At 37.2% G+C, this 21830-nt stretch overlaps 1 protein-coding gene across 4 annotated transcripts in view; it reads right to left on the bottom strand.

Moving 5' to 3' along the window:
* The window catches only part of PREX2 (phosphatidylinositol-3,4,5-trisphosphate dependent Rac exchange factor 2), a 397196-nt gene that overhangs the window by 136022 nt on the left and 239344 nt on the right, over positions 1 to 21830 (bottom strand). For all 4 annotated transcript variants that reach the window (XM_061172148.1, XM_061172146.1, XM_061172145.1 and 1 more), the window contains exons 16-23: positions 21574 to 21716; positions 21319 to 21411; positions 19468 to 19616; positions 14935 to 15020; positions 9940 to 10076; positions 7019 to 7136; positions 4377 to 4561; positions 2176 to 2337 (exon numbers count right to left, since the gene is read on the bottom strand). In XM_061172148.1, the coding sequence (XP_061028131.1) occupies positions 2176 to 2337; positions 4377 to 4561; positions 7019 to 7136; positions 9940 to 10076; positions 14935 to 15020; positions 19468 to 19616; positions 21319 to 21411; positions 21574 to 21716 (1073 nt within the window). The remainder of the gene's footprint in view (positions 1 to 2175; positions 2338 to 4376; positions 4562 to 7018; positions 7137 to 9939; positions 10077 to 14934; positions 15021 to 19467; positions 19617 to 21318; positions 21412 to 21573; positions 21717 to 21830) is intronic.

The raw sequence follows: 21830 nt of genomic DNA, 5'->3' as shown, positions 1-21830 counted from the left end.
AGAAATAAACTTTCTATCTGGTTTAACCCTCTGTTGTCTTGGTCCTTCTTAAAGCAGCTGAATCAATACCCTATGTAATATACCCTCATCTTAATGTTTTCTTTTTATTTCTGTATTTTACCTTTTCTTATGTGTATTTCTTTAAGCTACTTCTACTGCTTTTGCTGTTTGAATGAATGGAGAGAAGAAAATAGGAAGAAAATCCAAAAAAGGTAGAAAAATGACACATGCAAAAGTGACAAGCTTGACAACCAGAATCTGCCTGAACCCTACCATACTTTATACAGATCTGTCTCTGAAGTAGAATGACTCTCTTTTCAAAATGTGTTCAAAAGGGGACTACTAATTTGCATGTTTTTAGAGCTTTTAAATTTAACTTCAAAGCATTGTCACCTCTCATAGAGACAGGAGAAGTAAAAAGAAAATCTTCTGTTCTTCAGCTTCAATGAGACATATTCATGGAATCTTTCCCAAACTTAAAGAGGTCAATAGCAATCATGGAAAGAAGGTGAACAGATGTGACAGTTATGCAGTGATCTTGAATATCATTTTTTCTTCATGTAAATGGACTTATAAAAAATTATGACATCAATACGTATTCAACTTAACAAGCCTAACAGTATAGGAAATGCTTAAAGAAAAACACAGTGAGCCCTCTTCCCCTTCCCCTACCTGAGGCAACCAAATTGAAATCCCTTGGGTATTCGTTCACACATTTCCCTATTTTTGTATGGACATATCTGGACACATACTGACTTATCTTTTATTTGCCATACCAAACATAGACAGTTAACTCATATTCATAAACACTGGGATAAATAATATTTCCTAGTATGACTACCAAAATTTAAGCAACCAGCCTCACTTTGAGGGAAATAATTAGCTAGCCTCCCACTGACACAAACAGAAAAAAAAAAATTAAAACCTACCATAAGATATGTCTTAGAGATCAATTTTTATTTATTCTACCTCTAAAATATATCCTCGAGTTCACCAAATGTTCTCTGTCTCCTCTGTCTTCCCCAGAGTCCAAGCCATGACCGTCACTCACCCGGACTATTGCAACCACTTCCCACCCCTCTCTACGCCTCACTTCTTGCCCCCTGCAATCCATTCCTACAGAGGAACCAGCACGATCTTTCAAAAACCTAAATTAGATGAAGTCATCCTTCTATCTAAAATTTTCCAACTGCTTCTCATCGATATAAGAAGAAAATCCAACGTCCCGAAAGGTACAGAGCTTCCACGGCACCTCATACCTGCCCCTGCCAAAGCCTCAGCCCTTATGACTGACTGGTCACTCTTCCCCTGACACCCTGACCTTCTTTTTGCTTTGGGGCCTCTGTACCAGCTGCTCTGTCTACCTGGACGCTTCTTCCTCCCATTTAAAGGAAGAGTTCTACTTGTCATTCAGACACGAGTTTCCCAGAGAGGCTTTCTCTATAGCCACCCAGCCTAGAGCTCCCACCCTGGCACTTCCCACCGTAGCTTTCCTCGTAACTCTCTCCAATATTTGATTTTCCCCCTTTGTAGAGATTTCTTTACTTCGTTGTTGTCTGCCCCGCTCAAATGGAAGCACCGTGAGAGGAAAGACCTTCTCTCCTTTGCTGCCGTATTCCTGGTACCAAGAACACTGCTTCACACACAAAAGGTGCTCAATTAATACGTCAAATGAATGAGGCAATGAATCCATTTACAACAGCCGATGTTCCATGTACTTTCTGATTAAGGGCTCTGTTCCCTCTGTCAAGAGAACAGGGAAAGAAGAACTATAGTGTAATAATAAAAATCTGATTTCATTTTTTTTTTTTTTTAGCACCGAGCTAAAAAAAAGAAAAATAATAATAATAATGAAAATCTGATTTCAGAATTAGGTGGCCTGGATTTAAATCCCAACTCTATTCTTGCCAGTAAGTAATTTAATTCTTTAGGCCTCAGTTATTATATTTGGAAAATGTGGAATAATGGCCTAGCTTACAAATTTGCAAAGATCAAATGAGGCAAAGGATGTAAAGGCATTCAAAAAACCCTAAAATGTTACATAAATGTTATCACTATTTCAATAAAGTGGTACATAAATAAGTAATGAAAAACATCAAGAATTGAATTAAATTTGACATTAAAATAATAATTTAAATAATAATTACTTGTAAAATACATACATAGAGCTTTTACCTTTTTATAACTGGATATTCTCTGACATATGCGCTCAATTTTTTCATTGCAAACAGCACTGAATTTACTCTGAAGGTCAGTAGGAATCACTTCGTTCAAAGAGTTAAGGCTGGTGCAGTTTTGTACAAAATGATCATCGCTTTTAGCCAGGGCTTCAAGAATCTGTAGACACACATACACACACACACAAAATAGAACAAGAAAAAAAAACCTTCAAAATCAGCCAAATAAAATTTTCACAATTCCACAGCACAGGGTGACTTTCCCCAGTGTGCTTCTTTTAGCTGCCTGGGATTTGTATGTTCAATAAACCCTGGCAGTGAAGTGATGGACTTGTGTGTCTGGCATCTCCTGTTTTCCCTTCTGCTGGCTATAAAAGGCTGCCTGAGGGAGGTGAGGGGACTTCAAAGACTCCCTGCTGGATAAATCAGTACACTCTGATGGGGGAACACACTGCCCATATTTTAGAGTTACTCAGAACATTTTTTTTTCTCAGTTTGGTAGTACAACAACAAAAACTAAGGAAAACCATATCCTTGCTTGCTACTGAGAGCCTGGTACAGAGAGTGCATTTAACAAATGTTTGCTGAAGGAATGAATAAATGAGACTTTCTCTTGATAAAGTAAAAAGCAATGTTGCTTTCAGTGTCTGAACTCCGTCTGATAAAAGCATTAGATAAAAGCATCCATATGACATATTCAACTAGTAAATCCTTTTGGCTGTTTTAATCAATTATAAGGCAGCGTGCGTGTGTGTGTGTGTGTGTGTACACCATGAATCACTGAGAATTTCCCATGAACTGAGAATTAATTATGTTTATTATTTATATGTAGCATTCACGATTGTTCAAAGATCACAAGGACTGATTACGCCCTTACCTGACAGTTTTATAATATTGTGTGAGACAACCTATAGATGCTGTTTTTATTTGAACTCCTTCACCACCTCCATTTCCCTGTCTTGCAGAATATAGAGTGTGAGTTTTCTGATTAATCACTAGTCTAGAAATTAGAGCTTACTTTATCATTAGCAGTGTGATCTTGGTTAAATTTCTTAATTTCTTTGATTTTTCTTCATGTGTAAAATAGAAATATGTGCAGACTAAGCTGTACAGTTGTCATATATAAAATAATCCATGTAATCTTGCCAATTTGAAATAGCTAGAAAATGAGATAAAATAATTACAATAACCTGATCCCAAACTCTTCCATGGATCCTCTTAATAGTATAATGTAGCTGGGAAGGGGTTGCATTTTGAAAATATAGATTCTCTATCAGTAGGTACATATAGCGGTACAATGCCATCAGAATGATGGGATTTTTTCAAAAGTTAACTTTCAGAATATAAAACAAAAACATAAAATAATTATTTTTGAAATAGTGCATTTGGATTTTTATATTATTTTTCTTCCACTAAAATAAAAAAATACATGTTATTAATGCCAGATCTATCTCAACTACACACATTCAAAACATGAAGATGAAGAAATAAAGGCGGCAAAGCTATAAAAAAGCAGATGGAACACTAAAGCTTCAACCTGTGGAGGGTCCAACAGGAGTCTGATCGATTTACCTTGTGGAAGGATCATGAAAAGCAAACACAGGGTCGCCTCTTAACTTAGCATATGTTTTATCCATTGGGATGAAGACCCCCTTTCTCCCTTCCTGTTCTGCTGTAGTCTAAGGACTAAGTACAAGATCCTTTGCATCTAAGAATTGTATAAATACCTGAAGATCTATTCATAAACTGATCTCTAAGCTTCGAGCAATTTTATGAAATAAACATGAGCCCTGCAGAATTTGAATGCATTTTACGACTTCAAATATTCTTCACAGGGTTATGTACATTTAGGAAAGCACCACCTGTCATGAAAACCATCTGAAACGTATTCATGATACTGAATTAACAGACGTAGTAAACTTACTAAATGCAACGACACCTTTGCCAAATCAACTAATGCTCGCCTGGGCAAGCGTCCCATCTAACATGACACTGTGCTCCAAGAGATCAATTAAAAAAAAAAAAAAAAAGACTGTACATAAACTGAGTAATGGGGGAAAAAAGAACAAGAAAAGGAACTTGAATGAGTGGACAGCTGAAACATATACAGCTATTTACATTTTTTAAAGTGGGGGTGAGGGAGGGTTTCTGTTGCTTAACTGAGAACAAAATCCCTTCCTTTGCAGGGATCGCTCGTACCTTGGCAGTGAGGCTGAAGAAACCTTTGGGCTCGATCATCTTCTCCACCACATTGCACTTGATCCCAGCGGTGCTGTCATACTCGTACACGACGCCATACTCTAGGTGGACGTTATCCACCGTCAGACTCACGTGCTCCTTCTTCCCGTCGATGATGGCCATGGTGTTGAACTTGTCAATTACCTCTGGAATAAAGACAATTTTAATTCAGCAAATTCAGGAGGGGTTTGTTAGTCTCTTCAAATAATTTGAGTCTCTTTGAATAATTTTTAAAGAGTTCTTTAAAGGGTGACTAAATCTGCTGTGCTAAATGAAGCGTCTATTCTTGTTAACATTTTTTAAAATAAGAACATTTAAAAAAATACATGATTGACCAATCCAAATCTTACCACTCTAACATGACTAGTCTTATCTTTGCATACCCATTTTGATCTATGGACCATATGTATGCCTATTTACACCTATATCAACATTAAACATATAATTTTTTCATTAAAAGCATGCATAACTTAAAGTCAGGGTTCCTAAAACTGCCTCAAACATTGGATGAATATTTTCTCAAAGCAGAAAAAATACAGAAAACCATATTGAAGAAGCAGAAAGGAGATGGAATAATTATTTTTTTAAGCAGAGAGCGCCTGAATTTTCCCAAACAGCATCTTCTGAAGCTGACTCATTGCGAAAATGTGTCATTGTTCACTGTAATAAAATTTCCATCTGGAATGTATTCCTATAGGTTTTTGGCCAACAATCAGTCAGCTAGGGGAAAAAACACCTAAAGTCTCAAGCAAGAAACTGCTGAGGAATCTAACAGTAAATATTAAATAAGCGAAAACAGAATATTAGTTTACTTAACACAATTAAGCCCTAGAATAGCAGAAACAGTAAATATAAAACAGGCAAAAGCAGGGCTTCCCTGTTGGTGCAGTGGTTAAGAATCGACCTGCCAATGCAGAGGACATGGGTTCGAGCCCTGGTCCGGGAAGATCCCACATGCCGCGGAGCAACTAAGCCCGTGCGCCACAACTACTGAGACTGCACTCTGGAGCCCGTGAGCCACAACTACTGAGCCCACGTGTCACAACTACTGAAGCCACGTGTCACAACTACTGAAGCCCACGCACCTAGAGCCTGTGCTCCGCAACAAGAGAAGCCACTGCAATGAGAAGCCCACGCACCGCAATGAAGAGTAGCCCCTGCTCTCCTCAACTAGAGAAAGCCCGCGCAGCAACAAAGACCCAACGCAGCCAAAAATAAATAAATAAAATAAATAAATTTATTAAAAAAAATAGGCAAAAGCAGAAAAACGGTTTTCTTTAAAATAATTAAGTCCAAGAATAGCTACAAATCAATTTCCAGAGCATCTCACTAACCCATTCTACCTTTCACTGTGGCACCAATGATGATTAGCAAAAACTAACTATAAATGAGGAATAAAAGCCTCAAGATAAGGTCCTGAGATTTGTCCTGGTTTAAATAAATAAGAGAGCTGATTTATCACTACAGCTTTGCTGCTCCAATGAGATTGAAATATTTCTGATGTCGTTCATGATCCGGGCAGCTCCTCCCAAGTGGCCTTCCAGGAATGGAGGGAAAACAGCTTTTCCTAAGTACCCCCATATGATTCAGTGTGCATAGCAAATTTTCCAGCTATGCTGGTTTGGAAGAACCTAACAGTACAATAAAAATGTCCAGAGACATCCACCAATAGTATAAGCGGAAAGATACCAAGAAAATGTAGGAGAGGATTCAAGGACTTCCATGAAAAAGTTTATAATGATATTTCAAGGTATTTGTTAAAGGCAAACGTAAATGTAGTTGCCTCAGTCCCTTCACCCTTCGCCACTGAATAGAGTGACCTGCAGGTTTGCTTCACTGAGAAAACAGAAATGGTATGAGTCCATATCAAAAGATCTCTCTCCCCCTCATACTCACATTATTAGTTTGCCTCCTTCATTACTGTAATATACAGTAAAAGTTATTGAATCAAGAAAGTATTTTCAAAACAAGGACCTACTGTATAGCACAGGGAACTATATTCAATATCTTATAATAACCTAGAATGGAAAAAACTCTGAAAAAGAATATATATATATACGTATAACAATCACTTTGCTGTACACCTGAAACTTACACAACATTGTAAATCAACTATATTTCTATTTAAAAGAAAAGGAAAAGAAATGTATTTTCAAAGGAACTATGGACCTTCTAAACTAGGGCTTCTCAAATTGTAATGTACATACAGATAAGATAAGACCTTGTTAAAATGGAGATTCTCATTCAGTAGATCTGGGGTGGGGCTGAGATTCTGCATCTCTTGGGCATGTCCATTCACGTATATGGGTCTCTATTTCTTCTCCCATAAAATGAGAATGATGATAATCACACCTTTAATAGATTTTCGTTTTTGATGACTTGATGCGATAATCCACATAAAACATTTAATAAAGTACCTAAGAAAGTGTCATAGCTATTCTATGTTAGTCACCAGCAATTATGACTTAGGGATTTGACGTGACATCTATTTGAGATGACTAAGAAGTGGCTTGAACATATAAGGTTTTCAATAACTGGGACTCGGCAATGGCACATGGACAAAGCATACTATAGGGCAATGAGGAGCAAAAGGAGGAACCCACCTTCTACTTTACAGTCAAAAGCATCCCCTGCTTCATCTCCTGGGGGTTTGGAGTTAGACTTCTGAAGGTCTTCCTGAGCGCTCTCAATGCTGTTATAAACCCATTGAATGGAATCTTGCTGGAAATGAGGGGGAGAAAGAAACCTCAGAGGTATTAGTGCTTCCTGAAATGCATATCCATTTCATAAACCTGCTTCAAAAGGAGAGTTGACAATCTTACTTACTCTTCTAGTTTAAATACAATAAAATACAATAACATTTGAAAGAGAAGGAAAATCAATGTCAGAAACTAATAGAAAGTTGGTGGCATTATTTTTCAACAGGGACTTCCCTGGTGGGGCAGTGGTTAAGAATCCGCCTGCCAAGGCAGGGGACGTGGGTTCGAGCCCTGGTCCAGGAAGATCCCACATGCCACAGAGCAACTAAGCCCGTGAGCCACAACTACTGAGCCTGTGCTCTAGAGCCCGCGAGCCACAACTACTGAAGCCCGTGCGCCTACAGCCCATGCTCCGCAACAAGAGAAGCCACCGCAATGAGAAGTCTGCGCACCACAACGAAGAGTAGCCCCCGCTCGCCGCAACTAGAGAAAGCCTGCGCACAGCAACGAAGACCCAACGCAGCCAAAAATAAATAAATAAAAACAAATAAATTTAAAAAAAAGATTACTAAGTCAGTGAGAATCTGATAGGATGATAAAACTAAAAAAATATATATTTTTCAACAAACTGACATTTTTAAGCTTGAGATTTTTTCTTCCAAAGATAGATAATAGGCTTTTAAATAAGATGTATTTCCCAAATGTCTTAAATGACTCGTCTGTCTCAAAATGAATTATAAATTACATTTTTAAATAAATGTTAGATAGACACTTTTCTGAAGAAGCAATGGTCTATAATTGTACAAATGATTTAAATGCTCTCCTAACAGTCACATATGTTTCAACACATTTAATGGTTTTTGTGAATCAAACCAATAAGAAAATTGGAAGAACACCTTTCATCTCATGGGGTTCCCAATTGATATAACTATCTTTTAATCCTTCCATGTCATAAATCATCCTATATTTTCATTGAAGTAGCAGTTCCTGTCTTATTTAGATAAATGAGAGAGATGAAATGGCTACCAAGTAATGCTTTCAGGGTTGCATTACCACTTTAATGTTTCTACTTTTCCTAGGTAAGATGATAAGCTGAGTTGCATGAATGAAGTGTGATATAATTTGTACTATCCATTTTTCTCTAGTATTAACTTCACAATTGTGTTTGATTATTATATTGCTATCCATCATTAAAATGCTAGTTAACATTTAATCATTCAAGTACACCTTGGTGACCTGTTGTGGCCTCCAAGTAACCACATCCCCCAGAGTCCACACCTTTGTGTAGCTCCTTCCCACACTCATCCTGGGCTTGGTCACGTGATCTGCCTCTTCAAAGGGATAGCAGTAGCAAGCATGATGTAAAGAGTTGACTGCCTGTAATATCCCCTCTTGAAACCCAGACACCAGGCAGAAAGGAGAATTCTGCTAAGGAATGGAAAGGAAGGCCAGGTGGAGGGGCTCTGGAGTGAGAGGCCATCAGGAGGGGAACCCCAGCACCAGTCAGTTCCCAGCAGAACAAAGCCACATCAAGACGAAGCCCTCACAGGAACCAACACCCAGTCAACCCGGAGAACCAAGAGAAACAATTAATCACTGTTGTTCTAAGTCACTAAGTTTTGGGACAGTCTGTTTTGTGGCAGTCGATACCCGATAGAGCACGTTATTCACTTAGTGAATTTTTCTGTCCATTTACTGCTTTTCTTAATTATTGCACTGATCAACACCTCTCCAACAAGGGAGACAGGGGAATGAAAAGAAATGAAACTCAAATCAATTTGGCTACTTTTTAAAATTTTGATAGAAGGGGAAAAATTTGATCATTTTAGCATCTTTTTAAAACTTCATTTACTAATACAGTTCAATAAATATTTATTAAACTACTGTCAACCCAAATAACCTAGGCATCTACGTGTGAATTCCAATCTGCTGTGCTCGTTTGACCTTATTAGTAAGCAAAATTGATCAGCTATTTTCTTGTGGGCTCAGTATTTTGCAGGATGTCAGTCCTGGCCTAGGAGAAAATAGCCACTCATCTTTCTGTTTTGGACACAAAGTCATATGCTCAAATCTAGAAAAGAGTACTTCACCAAGCATGACAGAAAAAAATAGAAAGTCTGTCCTTTAAAATTCCTTTTGCACTCAGTTAATTAATTTGAGAGAATTTTCTCTTATAATCCAACACTCCCTTGTATCTCATGAGATAATAAGCTTTACTTGTCAATTAGGATTCTAATTTTATTTTTGTATAGCACTTAAACTTTGGATCAGAGGACAGTGCTTAAAATTTTAAGTAACGGCAAGCACATATTGGTATTTTCTTTTAAAAGCTAAATCCAGCTACCTAAATAAAAATATATCCAACAGTCAATCACAGACCCTATAAAACCCACAATTTTTTCTTTTTCACAGAAGTTTTATAATAAACAGTGTAAGCATTTATAATTCATATATACAGATGGAGGTACATGCTGACCATTATAGATTCTAAGGCAATCACAAGAGTCAAGAAAACAGGTCAGACCTTTGGATTTCAATTTGATAAACAGTTAGCTATTTGAAAACTCCTCACAATGAAAATGAAAATAGCCCAGGAGCACTTTTTAAACTGATGATAATACTGTAGCAGCAAAATGTGGACATTTAAGCAGAATCGATTATAACTAATTATGCAGATAAAACAAGCATTATGAGATTGAAAGTGCTGCACTTAAACGTGAACTTGGCAGTGGAAACCACAAACAGCCCTGGCACTATCCCATGCTGTCCCCAGGGCCTTCTGTGCAAGTTTGTGATTACAGCTACACCAGCCAAGGGTAGTTTACCTTCGTTGGTCTCCTGTACTTCCTGCAGGCCGTGACATGGGCAATAACACTGGCGTGTGTCTCTTTGCTGACATTGATTCCATTTACTTTGATGATACACTGTCCAGGGTGAAGACCAGCGGCTGCGGCCACAGTTCCTTTAAATACAAATGAGAAAACTGCCAAAAACTAATTTTAGGAATATGATTCATTTTTATCTCATATACCGTAAGGAAAGCAATTTTAAAATATGATAAACATCTAGCTAGCATGTTCTTGATGAATCTGGCTCTGACAGCAATGCCCTCTCAAAAATTCCCTGCTTTTTAACTGGCCATTCAAACTGTGTTGAACAAATATCTTCCCACCCCCTGAAGAATTAGTTTGAAGAGATATTGTGAAGAGACCTTTATAATGCTAATCAGTTATTTTCCCTTTCAAATGTCTAATCGATCTAATTTTCTAAATATGCATATATAATGTCACAATGAGAAAGCCAGAAATACAGGCCTTTTTACCTTCCTTTAGTCTACAAAAATCTCTAAATATTTAAACAGTATTCACTTTCATTTTTAAAATGCCAACAATTAAAAGAAATTCTTAAGGAAAAATATCAAGTCAATTAGCAACTAGGAGTGGACTGGATTTGCTAAGAAAAATAAGAGTTCAGGATATGTACAAAGGGTCAGGAACCAGACAATTTGTGGAGAATAAAATTAATCAGAAAACATCAACTGTCCATCATTTATTTGCAGAGATATAGTGGCATATCCTAACCAGTGAGTTAAGATTTTCAGAACCTTCCAATCATTACTATTTGATATTCTGAGCAAATCAACATTTACAAAGCACCGTTGCTAAATACAATGTACATAATTAACATCAATGATTATAAAACTTATCATAAGTATGTTAGAAGAGCCTTTATTTGTAAGCAATTTCTCCCACGAAGGAATTATTAAACATCTTAAAGAACATAATTTATATTCAAGAAGAGAGTATACATTTCTTCTCACTAAAGTTCACTCCCAGAAATATTAAGTGGTTTTTCTGGATTTAGCTGAGTCTTGAGGGAGGGAGGGACAATCGCAGCAGAAAGAACAGCCTAGAATCTAAAAAAAAGGGTACAAATGAACTTATCTACAAAACAGAAATAGAGTGACAGATGTAGAAAACAAACTTATGGTTACCAGGGGGTGGTGGGGAGGAGGGATACCCTGGGAGACTGGGAATGACATATACATACTACGATATATGAAATAGATAGCTAATAAGGACAGGGGACTCTATAGCCCAGGGAACTCTACTCAATCCTCTGTAATGGCCTCTATGGGAAAAGAATCTAAAAAAGAGTGGATGTATGTATAAGTGATTCACTGTGCTGTACACCTGAAGCTAACACAACACTGTAAATCAACTATACGCCAATAAAATTTTTTTTAAAAAAAGAAGAAGAAAAAAAAGAGCCTGAAAAAAGGCACGGAGTCAAGAATAACCTGGACATTTGGGACCATAGGAGCAGTCAGTGTGAGCTTAGAATGAACGTGGGTGAGAGAGACTGGAGAGCAAAGCAGAGGCAGGCTGTGAAGTCTCTGTGCGCTTTGCGTGAAGTCCTGAGTGTAAACCTTACTATACAAGCAAGAGGAAAAACATTTAAGAATTTTAAGCAGATCGCCCCCAACCCCTGCCTACGCAAACAGAGGATGGATCATCGGAGTTTAAGTCAAAAATCAAAATCACAGCAAGCATCCACTGCAAATTCCCAGGATGGAATTAAGGTAGCGTTAGTTATAAAGGGGAGAACGAGATCAAGTATTTGATGTTTGATGATGGAGTTGACGGAAAGGCTCTAGCCTGCACTCAGGATCACTCCTGTGCCTTCGGACTCAGTGGCTGAGTAGATGGAGTTATTTAAATAACGAGAGAATACAGAAGGTAAAGCAGCTTCAGAGAATAGATAAAAAGTTCAGTTGGGGATAATACTGGGTTTCTTAAGGTGCCAAAGGGGCATTTAGGTGGAGATGTTTAATAAACAATTAGATCTAGGCTATAGAACTCAAGAGGTCTGGGCGGGAGAAAGAGATTTAGAAATCCCCAGCAAGGAGGATCAATATGATTGTTTATGGAGAGCAAGAAAGCAAAGAAGAGAAGAGAGTGCCAACTGTTCAGGGGTCACTAGATGAAGAGTTGGCAGAGGAGGGGTAGGAGAAAAATCTGAAAAGCACCATCTCAGAAATCAAGATAATGAACGTTTTAGGCCAACGGGAGCAGTCAGTTTAAACAAATGCAACAGAATATTCAATTAAGACAAGAACTCTCAATGTCCATTGGATTTTCCAGTTAAGTCCATGATTACTCTTATTAAGACATGGGTTACTCTTGGAGATGTGGGTAGGAGGTGGGAGGAGATATCTATAGCACTGGGCTAAAATTCAAATAGGAAGTGAGGAAGCGCCAGCCAAAATAAAGACCAGCATTTCAGGAAGTTTGGCATGACAAAAATAAGTTCTGAGAGCATTACTCTAGAGCGGAGGGTCTCAATCTTTGACATGCATACAGATCACCTGGGGATCTTGTTAAAATACAGACTCTGATTCAGTAAGTCTTAGATGGGGCCTGAGATTCTGCATTTCTAACCAGCTGCCAGGTGATGCCAACGTTGTAGGTCTGTGAACCACACTCTGTGTAGCAAGGATCTAGAGAGGAAAATAAGGAAGAGGGAAGGTTTTGTATTTGCTGTTCAGTTGAAGACAGTTTTGTTTCTTTGTTTATTTCAATGAGAAATAATTGAGCATGTTTATAGCCTCTACTATAGTAATCCAGTAAAGAGAAAGGTTGAAAATTCTGGAAAGGGAATATCTGACAGTGTAATACCCCAGAGGAGGTATCTGAAGGGGTGGGCTCCAGAATATCTGTAGAGATATTAACCTTGAACTCAAGAGAGGAAAATGGAAAGCCTCTTCCTCTAGACTAGGAGAAAAATTGGTGATGGTAAAACAGCCAAAACAACGTGTGCAAAAAAAGGGTGTGGGACTTGGAGGGCTTCATACCTGGGAGCCTGAATATGTCTGTGAGGTGAAAAAGGAAGTCACCATGGGGGAGAGGAGGCAATAATGAACAGAAAAAGAGACAGCTGATCAGACACATAAAAAGACTGCTGAATAGTAACAGGGGCTCAGTAAAAGACAAGACAGTGAATTGGGATGATACTAATTCCATATCCATGATAGTTTTTTCCTACCTGCTCAGGAGAAAAAGCAAAGAATGTAGTTAGTTTTATCCAAAGCTGAAATAAGGTGGCCTGGATGCACCTGAGGGATAAGCACAAGAGGACCCTGTATGCACCTGAGAGAAAGGGATGAGAGGACCCTAACAATGCTGACAAGAGTGATGGAAGTGACCCACCATGGGGATAAAGCTGGCTAAGGAAGGACGTGGCACTTTGAGGGATATAATCAACCAGGAGAAAAGGAGAAGGATCCCGAGATTGGAGGTCCCAATGGAATCTTGTTTACCATTTTTTATTGAAGAACCAACCAAATTTTAAGCAACCAGATAAGAGACCCAAAAAAGAGACTGTAATCAGAAATTGGCATATTAGAATTGTAGATTCCACAGGTGAAAGTCCAATTATTGATATGCTCTAGTGTGTGACCATGGGAAAGGGCTGAAGAAGAAAAATGGGAAAGAAGTTTCTTTTTCTTACGGCAAAATTACAGTGCAAAAGGAAACCACAGGCTAATACCATATTTAATATACACTGGAAAGGAAAAGCACATGAGTCTTTCTTTTACTCTTCAGAAGCAAAAAGCATAGTAACCAGAATTGGCCCTATCCTATGACTAAGTTCCCAAAATACAACCCTGTTCTTTAAAAGATACTGTAATAGGGAAACAGACACAGTTCGATTCACTTAGGTTTTCAGCTATTTCATAGTATCAATAATGTGACTGGCTCCTTTTTGGTTTAGTGAAAATGAAGGAGATATTTGATGTATCAAATATCCCATTTCGGTATGCAATGAATCCCATTTTAGTTTTATAATTTTAATGAGTTACTGGAAACATTTTAAATGTCTATTAATCTATGTGTTTTAAAATTCTGAGTGAAAAGACAAGTTTTGAAATAAGATTAATTTTTATCATACATATACTAATGAAAGCAATTTTATAATCTAATAGGGGTCTAGTTAGTATATTCTTGATTAATTTGATTCTGATAGCAATGTCCTCTCAAAATTTTCCAGTCTAATATTGGAGTGATCATGATAAGATGCTCTGCAGTTCACATATCTTAGTAATGAAAAGCATGTATGTCTCTTGTTAAGATAAACACATGGCTTCGTATGCTTAGAGGGATCCTTCTTGCTACAGCAGCAATTTACTTACTATGGTCAGCAACGTGGGATCTAACAGTTATTCCCTTAAATCACATTAGTGTTAGCATAAAATTTAAAAGTACATATGTTAACAAGAGATATCAAAGGCTGATTTACCTATCAAACAAAAAGAGAATAAAATATAAACATAAGTTTTGGGTCACATAAATTATTTAATTTAAGATGCATTTTATGCTTTATAAAATGCACGGCTTATGAGAATAAAGTAATAAAGTAATCATATAGCAACAGACATTATGTAAAGCAAACAGATCATTCTTAAGCCCAAACACTCACATCTTTCAATTGCTGACAAAAATATAATAATTTGCTGTCAGAGAAAAATACAAAACCTTAAAGTCATTATATCCTTTGATTAAACTAAAGCATGCAGAAAAGTGAGATTGGGAAGCATCATTCTCTTATGAATTTTTAACAATGATAAATATGTCTTACAATTTGAAGAGTTTTTTTGAAAATATTGCTTTAGGAATATACTACCATAGAGCTAATACAGTAGAAATACCAGTGCGAAAATTCACAGCAACATGATTGTGTACTTTTAAACATACTGTTGTTCAGCAAGGAGTATCCAAACCTGCTGGCGAGCTGGTCACCACACAGGATGGATTTCTCACCTCTTCCCACTGCATGCACCACCGAAGGGCCATATCCTCGGATCTGGAAGCCAAGTCCCTCCGCTGAATCTGGGATTTTCACTGTCCTAAAGCCAATCAAAAATAAGGTAAGATGATTTTAAAACGCCACAGTTGGTTGAAACAGTAGTTGTCCACACCTTTATTCAGTCCTTCAGTAAATGCGTATCATAGTCTCCCGTGTGAAAGACACTGGGCTGGACAAGCATGGTGGGCACCCTTCCAGGGGCCCAGAGCAGGCATGTCACCCTGAGCTCCTCCACGGAACACAGTCGTTGTGTAGAACATCCTGAACAAGGAACAGGCACTGGGGTCAGACAAACCTCGCTTTGAATCTTGATTTAGTCACTTCATAGTTGGATAACTTGGATGAACTCCTTAACTGAGCCAGTTTCCACGGAAAGCTGATGATGTCAACATTACTTTGCAGGGTGTCAGTGGAGATGAAAAGAGAAAGCTTTGGTAAACTGCCCTGCTGTGAACTATGTAACTATTTAGTAAAATGGAAGCTTCTCTCCTTAGTTTACTCTGACAAAGAAGGCATCAGTACGCTGCGAAATCTCATCATTAAAATTAATATAAAAGAAACACAGGGTTCACACGTTTCTACCTGTTGGGAACTTCAGCAAAAAGCAACAACAAAGAGCTGGTTTTAAAGAACAGATCTGTCAAACACAATATCAAAAGAATTTAACAAGTATGATTAACTTCTGTGTTTATTCAGTGGAATTTTAAAAGGATAACACACCAAAAGGTAAACGAGAATAAGAAAAGCTGTATTTTTAATGAATCCACATGGAAAAGAAGATGAAGAGATGGAGACCTTGAGACAGCCGTCATGGCAAACCAGGGAGGGATGTCCCACTGGTAGTAATAAACGATCTACTCCACGGAAGGAAGGCAGAAATCAGAAAGCAACAATGAAAAGCAGAGAACACGAGACAAGACGGAACATCATAACAATAAAAATGAGTTTAAATAAATTGCCAGAGAGAGCAAAGACAAATGAATACAACCCAATAAATTTTGATGGATGGCCCTTGATGCCCCAGAAACAAAAGTGTTTTCCGAAAGATGATGAATTAATCATGAAATAAAAGTTGGCAGCACTTCAAGGGCACATTAGACAGAATCAGAAGTTAGGTACAACAGCACTTATTTGCAGTCTATGAAAGAGCAACACCGCATCTAGAAAACTTGAGAAAGCCATACACTGCCCTTAGGGCTGAACGCAGAGGCTGGCCCCGCAATTTAAAATATAACCCTGGCAGGCATTCAGGCATTCCGTGATAGAAATGCAAACTGTCTGTTCTAAGGGAGCCTGAAAATGTTATTATAAATTAGGTGACACACTATGAAGTGATCTGTATATTGGTGGCACAGAGGTCACGGAACTAATTCATCCTGTATCCTTAATTAAACACTTTGATGGATAAGGCTGTATCTGCTTCCTTTGAACATCACCTTGGCACTACTGTGTGTCAAAGGTACACTGGAAGATGGAAGATAGAACTGACTGAGGAAAAGAAAAGGGAATAAATACATCTTCTGAGCATGAAACCAAAAATAGAGGTAGCTCATGCTTCTCTATGTTACGAATGAGAGTTCACTTTTGCTGAAATAACTTGGAGCTTTCTGGCCATGGTGAATTATTGTTGCTTTTGGACTGTGAAAAATTCATAGTGAACTCTCAAAACTCTTTCTGAGTAAGGTCTTCTATCTTTCTTATATTGCTAAGCAAGGTTGATCTTACTCTAATCTTCAAGAAGATGATGATATTTTTTCTTAACAAAATTTATACAGAGCACCGTGAGATGCATTTTGTTCATAATACTACGCTCTCTTCATAAAACGACCTTTGGAAAACATGTTCCCCTGCTGGGACCACTATACGATTAAAAGAAGAATTAAATTTATACAAGAGGAATGCTCATTTCCTGTAGGAAAATAAGTGCACTAAATTATCTGCTACAAAGCCTTCTGAAAAATTCCTTGATGTTATCAAGTGTAAAATACAGCTAGGTTCAAAAGAAAAATTCTGTTGTATTTACCCGTCGTATTTTTGCCTTTTTCCCCCCAAACAGGATACTACATAAATTATAAGTAGCTATTATAAGAAAATATGAAAATGATTTATAGGAATCATATGTTAGAATAAGGACATATGAAAGGAAAGGTTATAATACTTCAGACAAACTAAAAATAAAAAGGAAAAAATTGAGTACTCCATCCTCAAAACAGTTTTGAAATAAAATGTAAAATGTGCTCTTGAAAGAAGCAGTGAAAAAAAAATAAAATGAGAGGATAAGCATCACAGATAACATCACTGGAATACATACTACGTGCAGAACACATGAATAGGTTCTTCTTTTTTTTTTTCTTCTTATTTAATGCTACCTTTCATAATGTACCCAGCACCTCATAGGTGCCCAATACATTTTATTTATTTTTATTTATTTATTTATTTTTTTAACATCTTTATTGGAATATAATTGCTTTACATTGGTGTGTTAGTTTCTTCTGTATAACAAAGTGAATCAGCTATACGTATACATATATCCCCATATCTCCTCCCTCTTGCATCTCCCTCCCACCCTCCCTATCCCACCCCTCTAGGTGGTCACAAAGCACCGAGCTGATCTCCCTGTGCTATGCGGCTGCTTCCCACTAGCCATCTATTTTACATTTGGTAGTGTATATATGTCCATGCCACTCTCTCACTTCGTCCCAGCAAACCTAGATTTGTTTAATGTTCTTAGCACCTCTGTGACATAGGCACTCTTATTATCCCCATTTTTTATGGATGAGTTTGTTGAAGGAACACAATTAGCAGGCAAATGGTGAAAGAGAGGCTTGAACCTGGACGGGAAGTATCGGGTTTCAGACACTGTGCAGCAAACACGGAGGGAAGGGTCAAAAGACCCAGGTTCCAACCCTGCTCATCTAGCAATTAATTCTAGGACTGAGGATCCGCCCCTTTCTTTTCAGTATTGAAGCTGATGACTTCAAAGTCCTCTAACTTGAAATGTCTATGATCAGTGAAAAGTATTTGCCGGGTTAAATGAGGGGGCAAGGGGCCATGGAGAGGGCCTTTAGTTTACTAATGATTGCTTTGGAATACTACTGCCTTCGTCCTTTCCAGTCTGTCCTTTTCCTTTTAAATGCCCTCAAATTGTCCAGAGGTAGGCAACTAGATAAGCCTCATCCTAGATAGAGTTGGATAAAGGGTGACTAATAGATCATAATTAGGTTTAGAGAGAAGACATTGTCATGGTTATTTGCTGCCCTGTATCTCAAAGTCTTCCTAAATTACTAACTTTAATGAGTCACTCTCACTCCTTCAGACCCCTTGGTAAGCTGTGGGTAGAAGCTAAAGCCTCTACCTTGATGACACTGCAGAATCTAGCCCATTACACTGCACTTTAACTCTTAAGATAAATGATGGACCCAGCTATTGCTGAAAATATATATTAAGGTAGGGAAGAATACTATACCATATATACTTAGAATATTTTCATAAGTAGTTAAAATAAACCTTTTTGTTTCTGAAGTGGTAACCTTCATTTATCTTCAAATTAATGAAGTTGCTTATTACTATTAAAATAATAGACTTCAATTTTAAATAGTAATATTGATATAATCATAGTACATTAAGACATTATGCTAAGCACTTTATATACATTCTCTCGATTAATTAATTAGTTAAACAAATCATGGAAATCTAATACAGGAACACGAGACCATCAATGATTTGCAGACAAAAAGCTAATGTTTTCCAAGTATATCCATAATATCTTGTTAATTTTTTTCAAAAAACCCCCCCAGATCATTAATCATGTTCCCATTTTATAAATACGTGATTGTATGTACGTGTGTCAATACTTTGAAAAATCAACTAGCACTGAATTTCAAAAAAATAACAATGGTCATTTATGGATAATATGATTCTAAGAAAATGTCTTCCTTTAGAAAAACCTGTACTCTCTGACTTTTCTATAACAAACATAAGTTTTTTTTCTAATCATAGGTAGATAGACAGACACATTTTTTTAAAATAATGGACATATTACTAAGTACATGAAAGCACGGAAGTGTCTGTCACCCAGGTTTGATCCCATCTCCTATGAACATTTAATCACAAATGGTATCTAATCAACTCATAGTCCCTGAAATTCCTAGAGCTGAACATGGCAGAATAAAGTATTCATTGCCAAGTGTTCTACTAGTTTTCTTCACTCATCATCAAACTCAACCCAACCCAGACCAGAAAAACTGGGGCATCAAAAGGAAAATATTATTCTGTTGAAACTACCTGATTTAAGTAGCAAGCATTTAACCATCATAAGCAACGTATTTTTTCCCATTATCTACAGACCAGTATCAGTGACGTTGGTGACGTTTAAATGTGTCAAGCAGTGAGATGCTTACTTCCAGATGTTTACTCTGTTAACTTTTCTATTTCATTCACCTATGTCTAATTTTTTTTTAAAACCGCACATAAATTATACAACTTACTCTCTTGGCTTTGTGCTCACAAGAACTCTTAGAGGTTTTCTGCTATTTAAGCATGATTTCAGGAAGCAATCCACTTCATTGAAAGGTCTCATAAAAACTAGGTCACCATTAATAGCAAAAATCTTTTTCCCAACTTCCATGCCAGCCATCTAGGAGAGAAATAGCAAAAAAAAAAAAAAAAAAAAAAAAAAAAAAAAAAAATTAAATTTTATTTTAATAAGAAACCTATTTTTTCACAGAATTAGAATCTGAAAAGGTCTAGAACTTAGAGAGTTTGACATTTTAACACATCTGCAATGTTTTCATACAATGTCACAATACAGAACTGTGGAAGAGATAACACAGTTATTCTCTTTGACCTAGTTTTAAATTTGATCACCCATCTCTACTGGAATTCTCCTCCCTCCCTCCAGGACTTAACACTGTACTTCTCCTGTAACCCTTTTTTTCTGTTATATTTTATAGTTCTTCTTATTTCATCCTTTTAACTACAGTCAACCCCAGGTTAATTTTTTTGCCTGTGTTTTCCATCTATAGCCAAATAACTGAGAGAGTTTCAACCTCTATATAGACATGGATGACAATCAAATATACATCTCCAGCCTGACATAGCATAGGGGACCACAGGGCAGGAGAGAGAAATGGCCTGGAACCAAGGAAGAGCTCCAACAGGCACAGATCACAAGATGCTGGAACGATGACAAGGAAGACATTATCTCTCCATGCCAACCAGGCCAATCTTCTTAACCAACCCTACTGCCTATAAACTATACACTGTTTTGGTTACCAGCCAAATGATGAAAACCCGGGAGAGGGCATTTTATTGGTGGCAGAGTCAGATGAAGCTGGGCTCCAAGAACACCCTCTGAAAATGACCGGGGAAAACATTTCCTCATCATAGAAAATAATAAAAACAGTCATTTGTTGGCCAGGCCCACCAACAGAGTATGAGCTGAGCAGAGTTATTTTGTTTGAAATTAATATGCTGTACATAAAGCTCTGTCTTGCATGAGGTTGGTAAAAGACAGAGACCTTGCGCGTCAGCAAATAGGGTAAGTGACAGTTTGCTACTAACTTTAAATAGGTTCAAAGTTAAAAGCCATGCTTCATTCATTTTCTCATTCTTTATTAAAAATTTATATATTGAGACATTTGCTTGAGGATTAAGCATTTTATAAGCCAGGCAGAGGTAGGAATACTTTAAACCTGACACACTTGGGATATAACATTAGAAGGTACATTCCATGAGGGCAGAGAACTTTGTTTTGTTCACTGCTGTATTACCAGAGCCTAGAACACTGCTAATCACATAACAGGCACTAAATAAATATTTCTGAATGAATGAATGATCAGGAGATTCCCTTGTCTAAAAGTCTGGTAAGGTGAGAGTACATTAATCACATTTATCGGCATTAACCCAATGAGAAAATAAATCAAAGCATGTGCTTTACTGATGGAAATTGTACTTAAATAAGACAATCAAAATTGATAGGAAAATGGAAGATACAGCCCTAGATTTAATGGAAGAATCATGTGACATACACAATACAGTCCCACCCTATGCAGTCTCCACAGGGTTGCAGGCTAGAATCGGACATGGAATAAGCCACCTGGACTCCTAGGAGGTCAACAGTTCAAGATGTAGATCTCTACAATACCTCCCCCCACTATCCTTAAGTACCCAGACATCCTCTGTCACAAATCCCAACAGTATTTAAAAGAACCTCAGAATAAGATTATTCAGAAACATTATTTTCCATAAAGATACTTAAAGGCTGATTTCACTTTGTTTAAAACTTTTACGTTTGTATGTCACGGACAAAGTTAAATAAAAATGCTAATTTACATTACCTCAGCATTAGACCCCTTTTCTACCAACTTTATTATTGGAACTTTATTTTTGTCTTCTAACCCAAAACCATAGCTGCCTTCATTGGATTTAATCTGAAATGCAAAATATTAACATTATTAATAAAACAACTATGAAAAAACTTACAAATCAAACAGAATGTAATAATATGTTGCATCACTGTCAAACACGTTTATGTAATCTCCTGTTAATGTCTAATCAAGAAGAAAACTTGCATAGCACAGTAATAAACTTACCAATAATGATTTGGCTATAACATTTTCTACAACTTTTAAATCATGTTTCATCAGTCGATGTTTCATATTTGATCCTTCCATTTCCTCATCAGCAAAAAAGCGGAAAAGTAAGGGTTCATCTTTGAATTCACTTTTCTCAAGGACTATGGAAACAGAGAGAGATTCAAACTGTTTCAATTACCCCCAAATTGACCTCAGTTTCCATACTGACAGACCCTTCAGTAAATTAATACCCTGTCCCATTGCCTAGAACAAGT

The sequence above is a fragment of the Eubalaena glacialis genome, chromosome 17 (genome assembly GCF_028564815.1).
Source record: "Eubalaena glacialis isolate mEubGla1 chromosome 17, mEubGla1.1.hap2.+ XY, whole genome shotgun sequence".
Classification (NCBI taxonomy): Eukaryota; Metazoa; Chordata; class Mammalia; order Artiodactyla; family Balaenidae; genus Eubalaena; species Eubalaena glacialis.
Note: the sequence above shows the minus strand (reverse complement) of the source record. Positions and strands in the feature narration are given on the sequence as shown.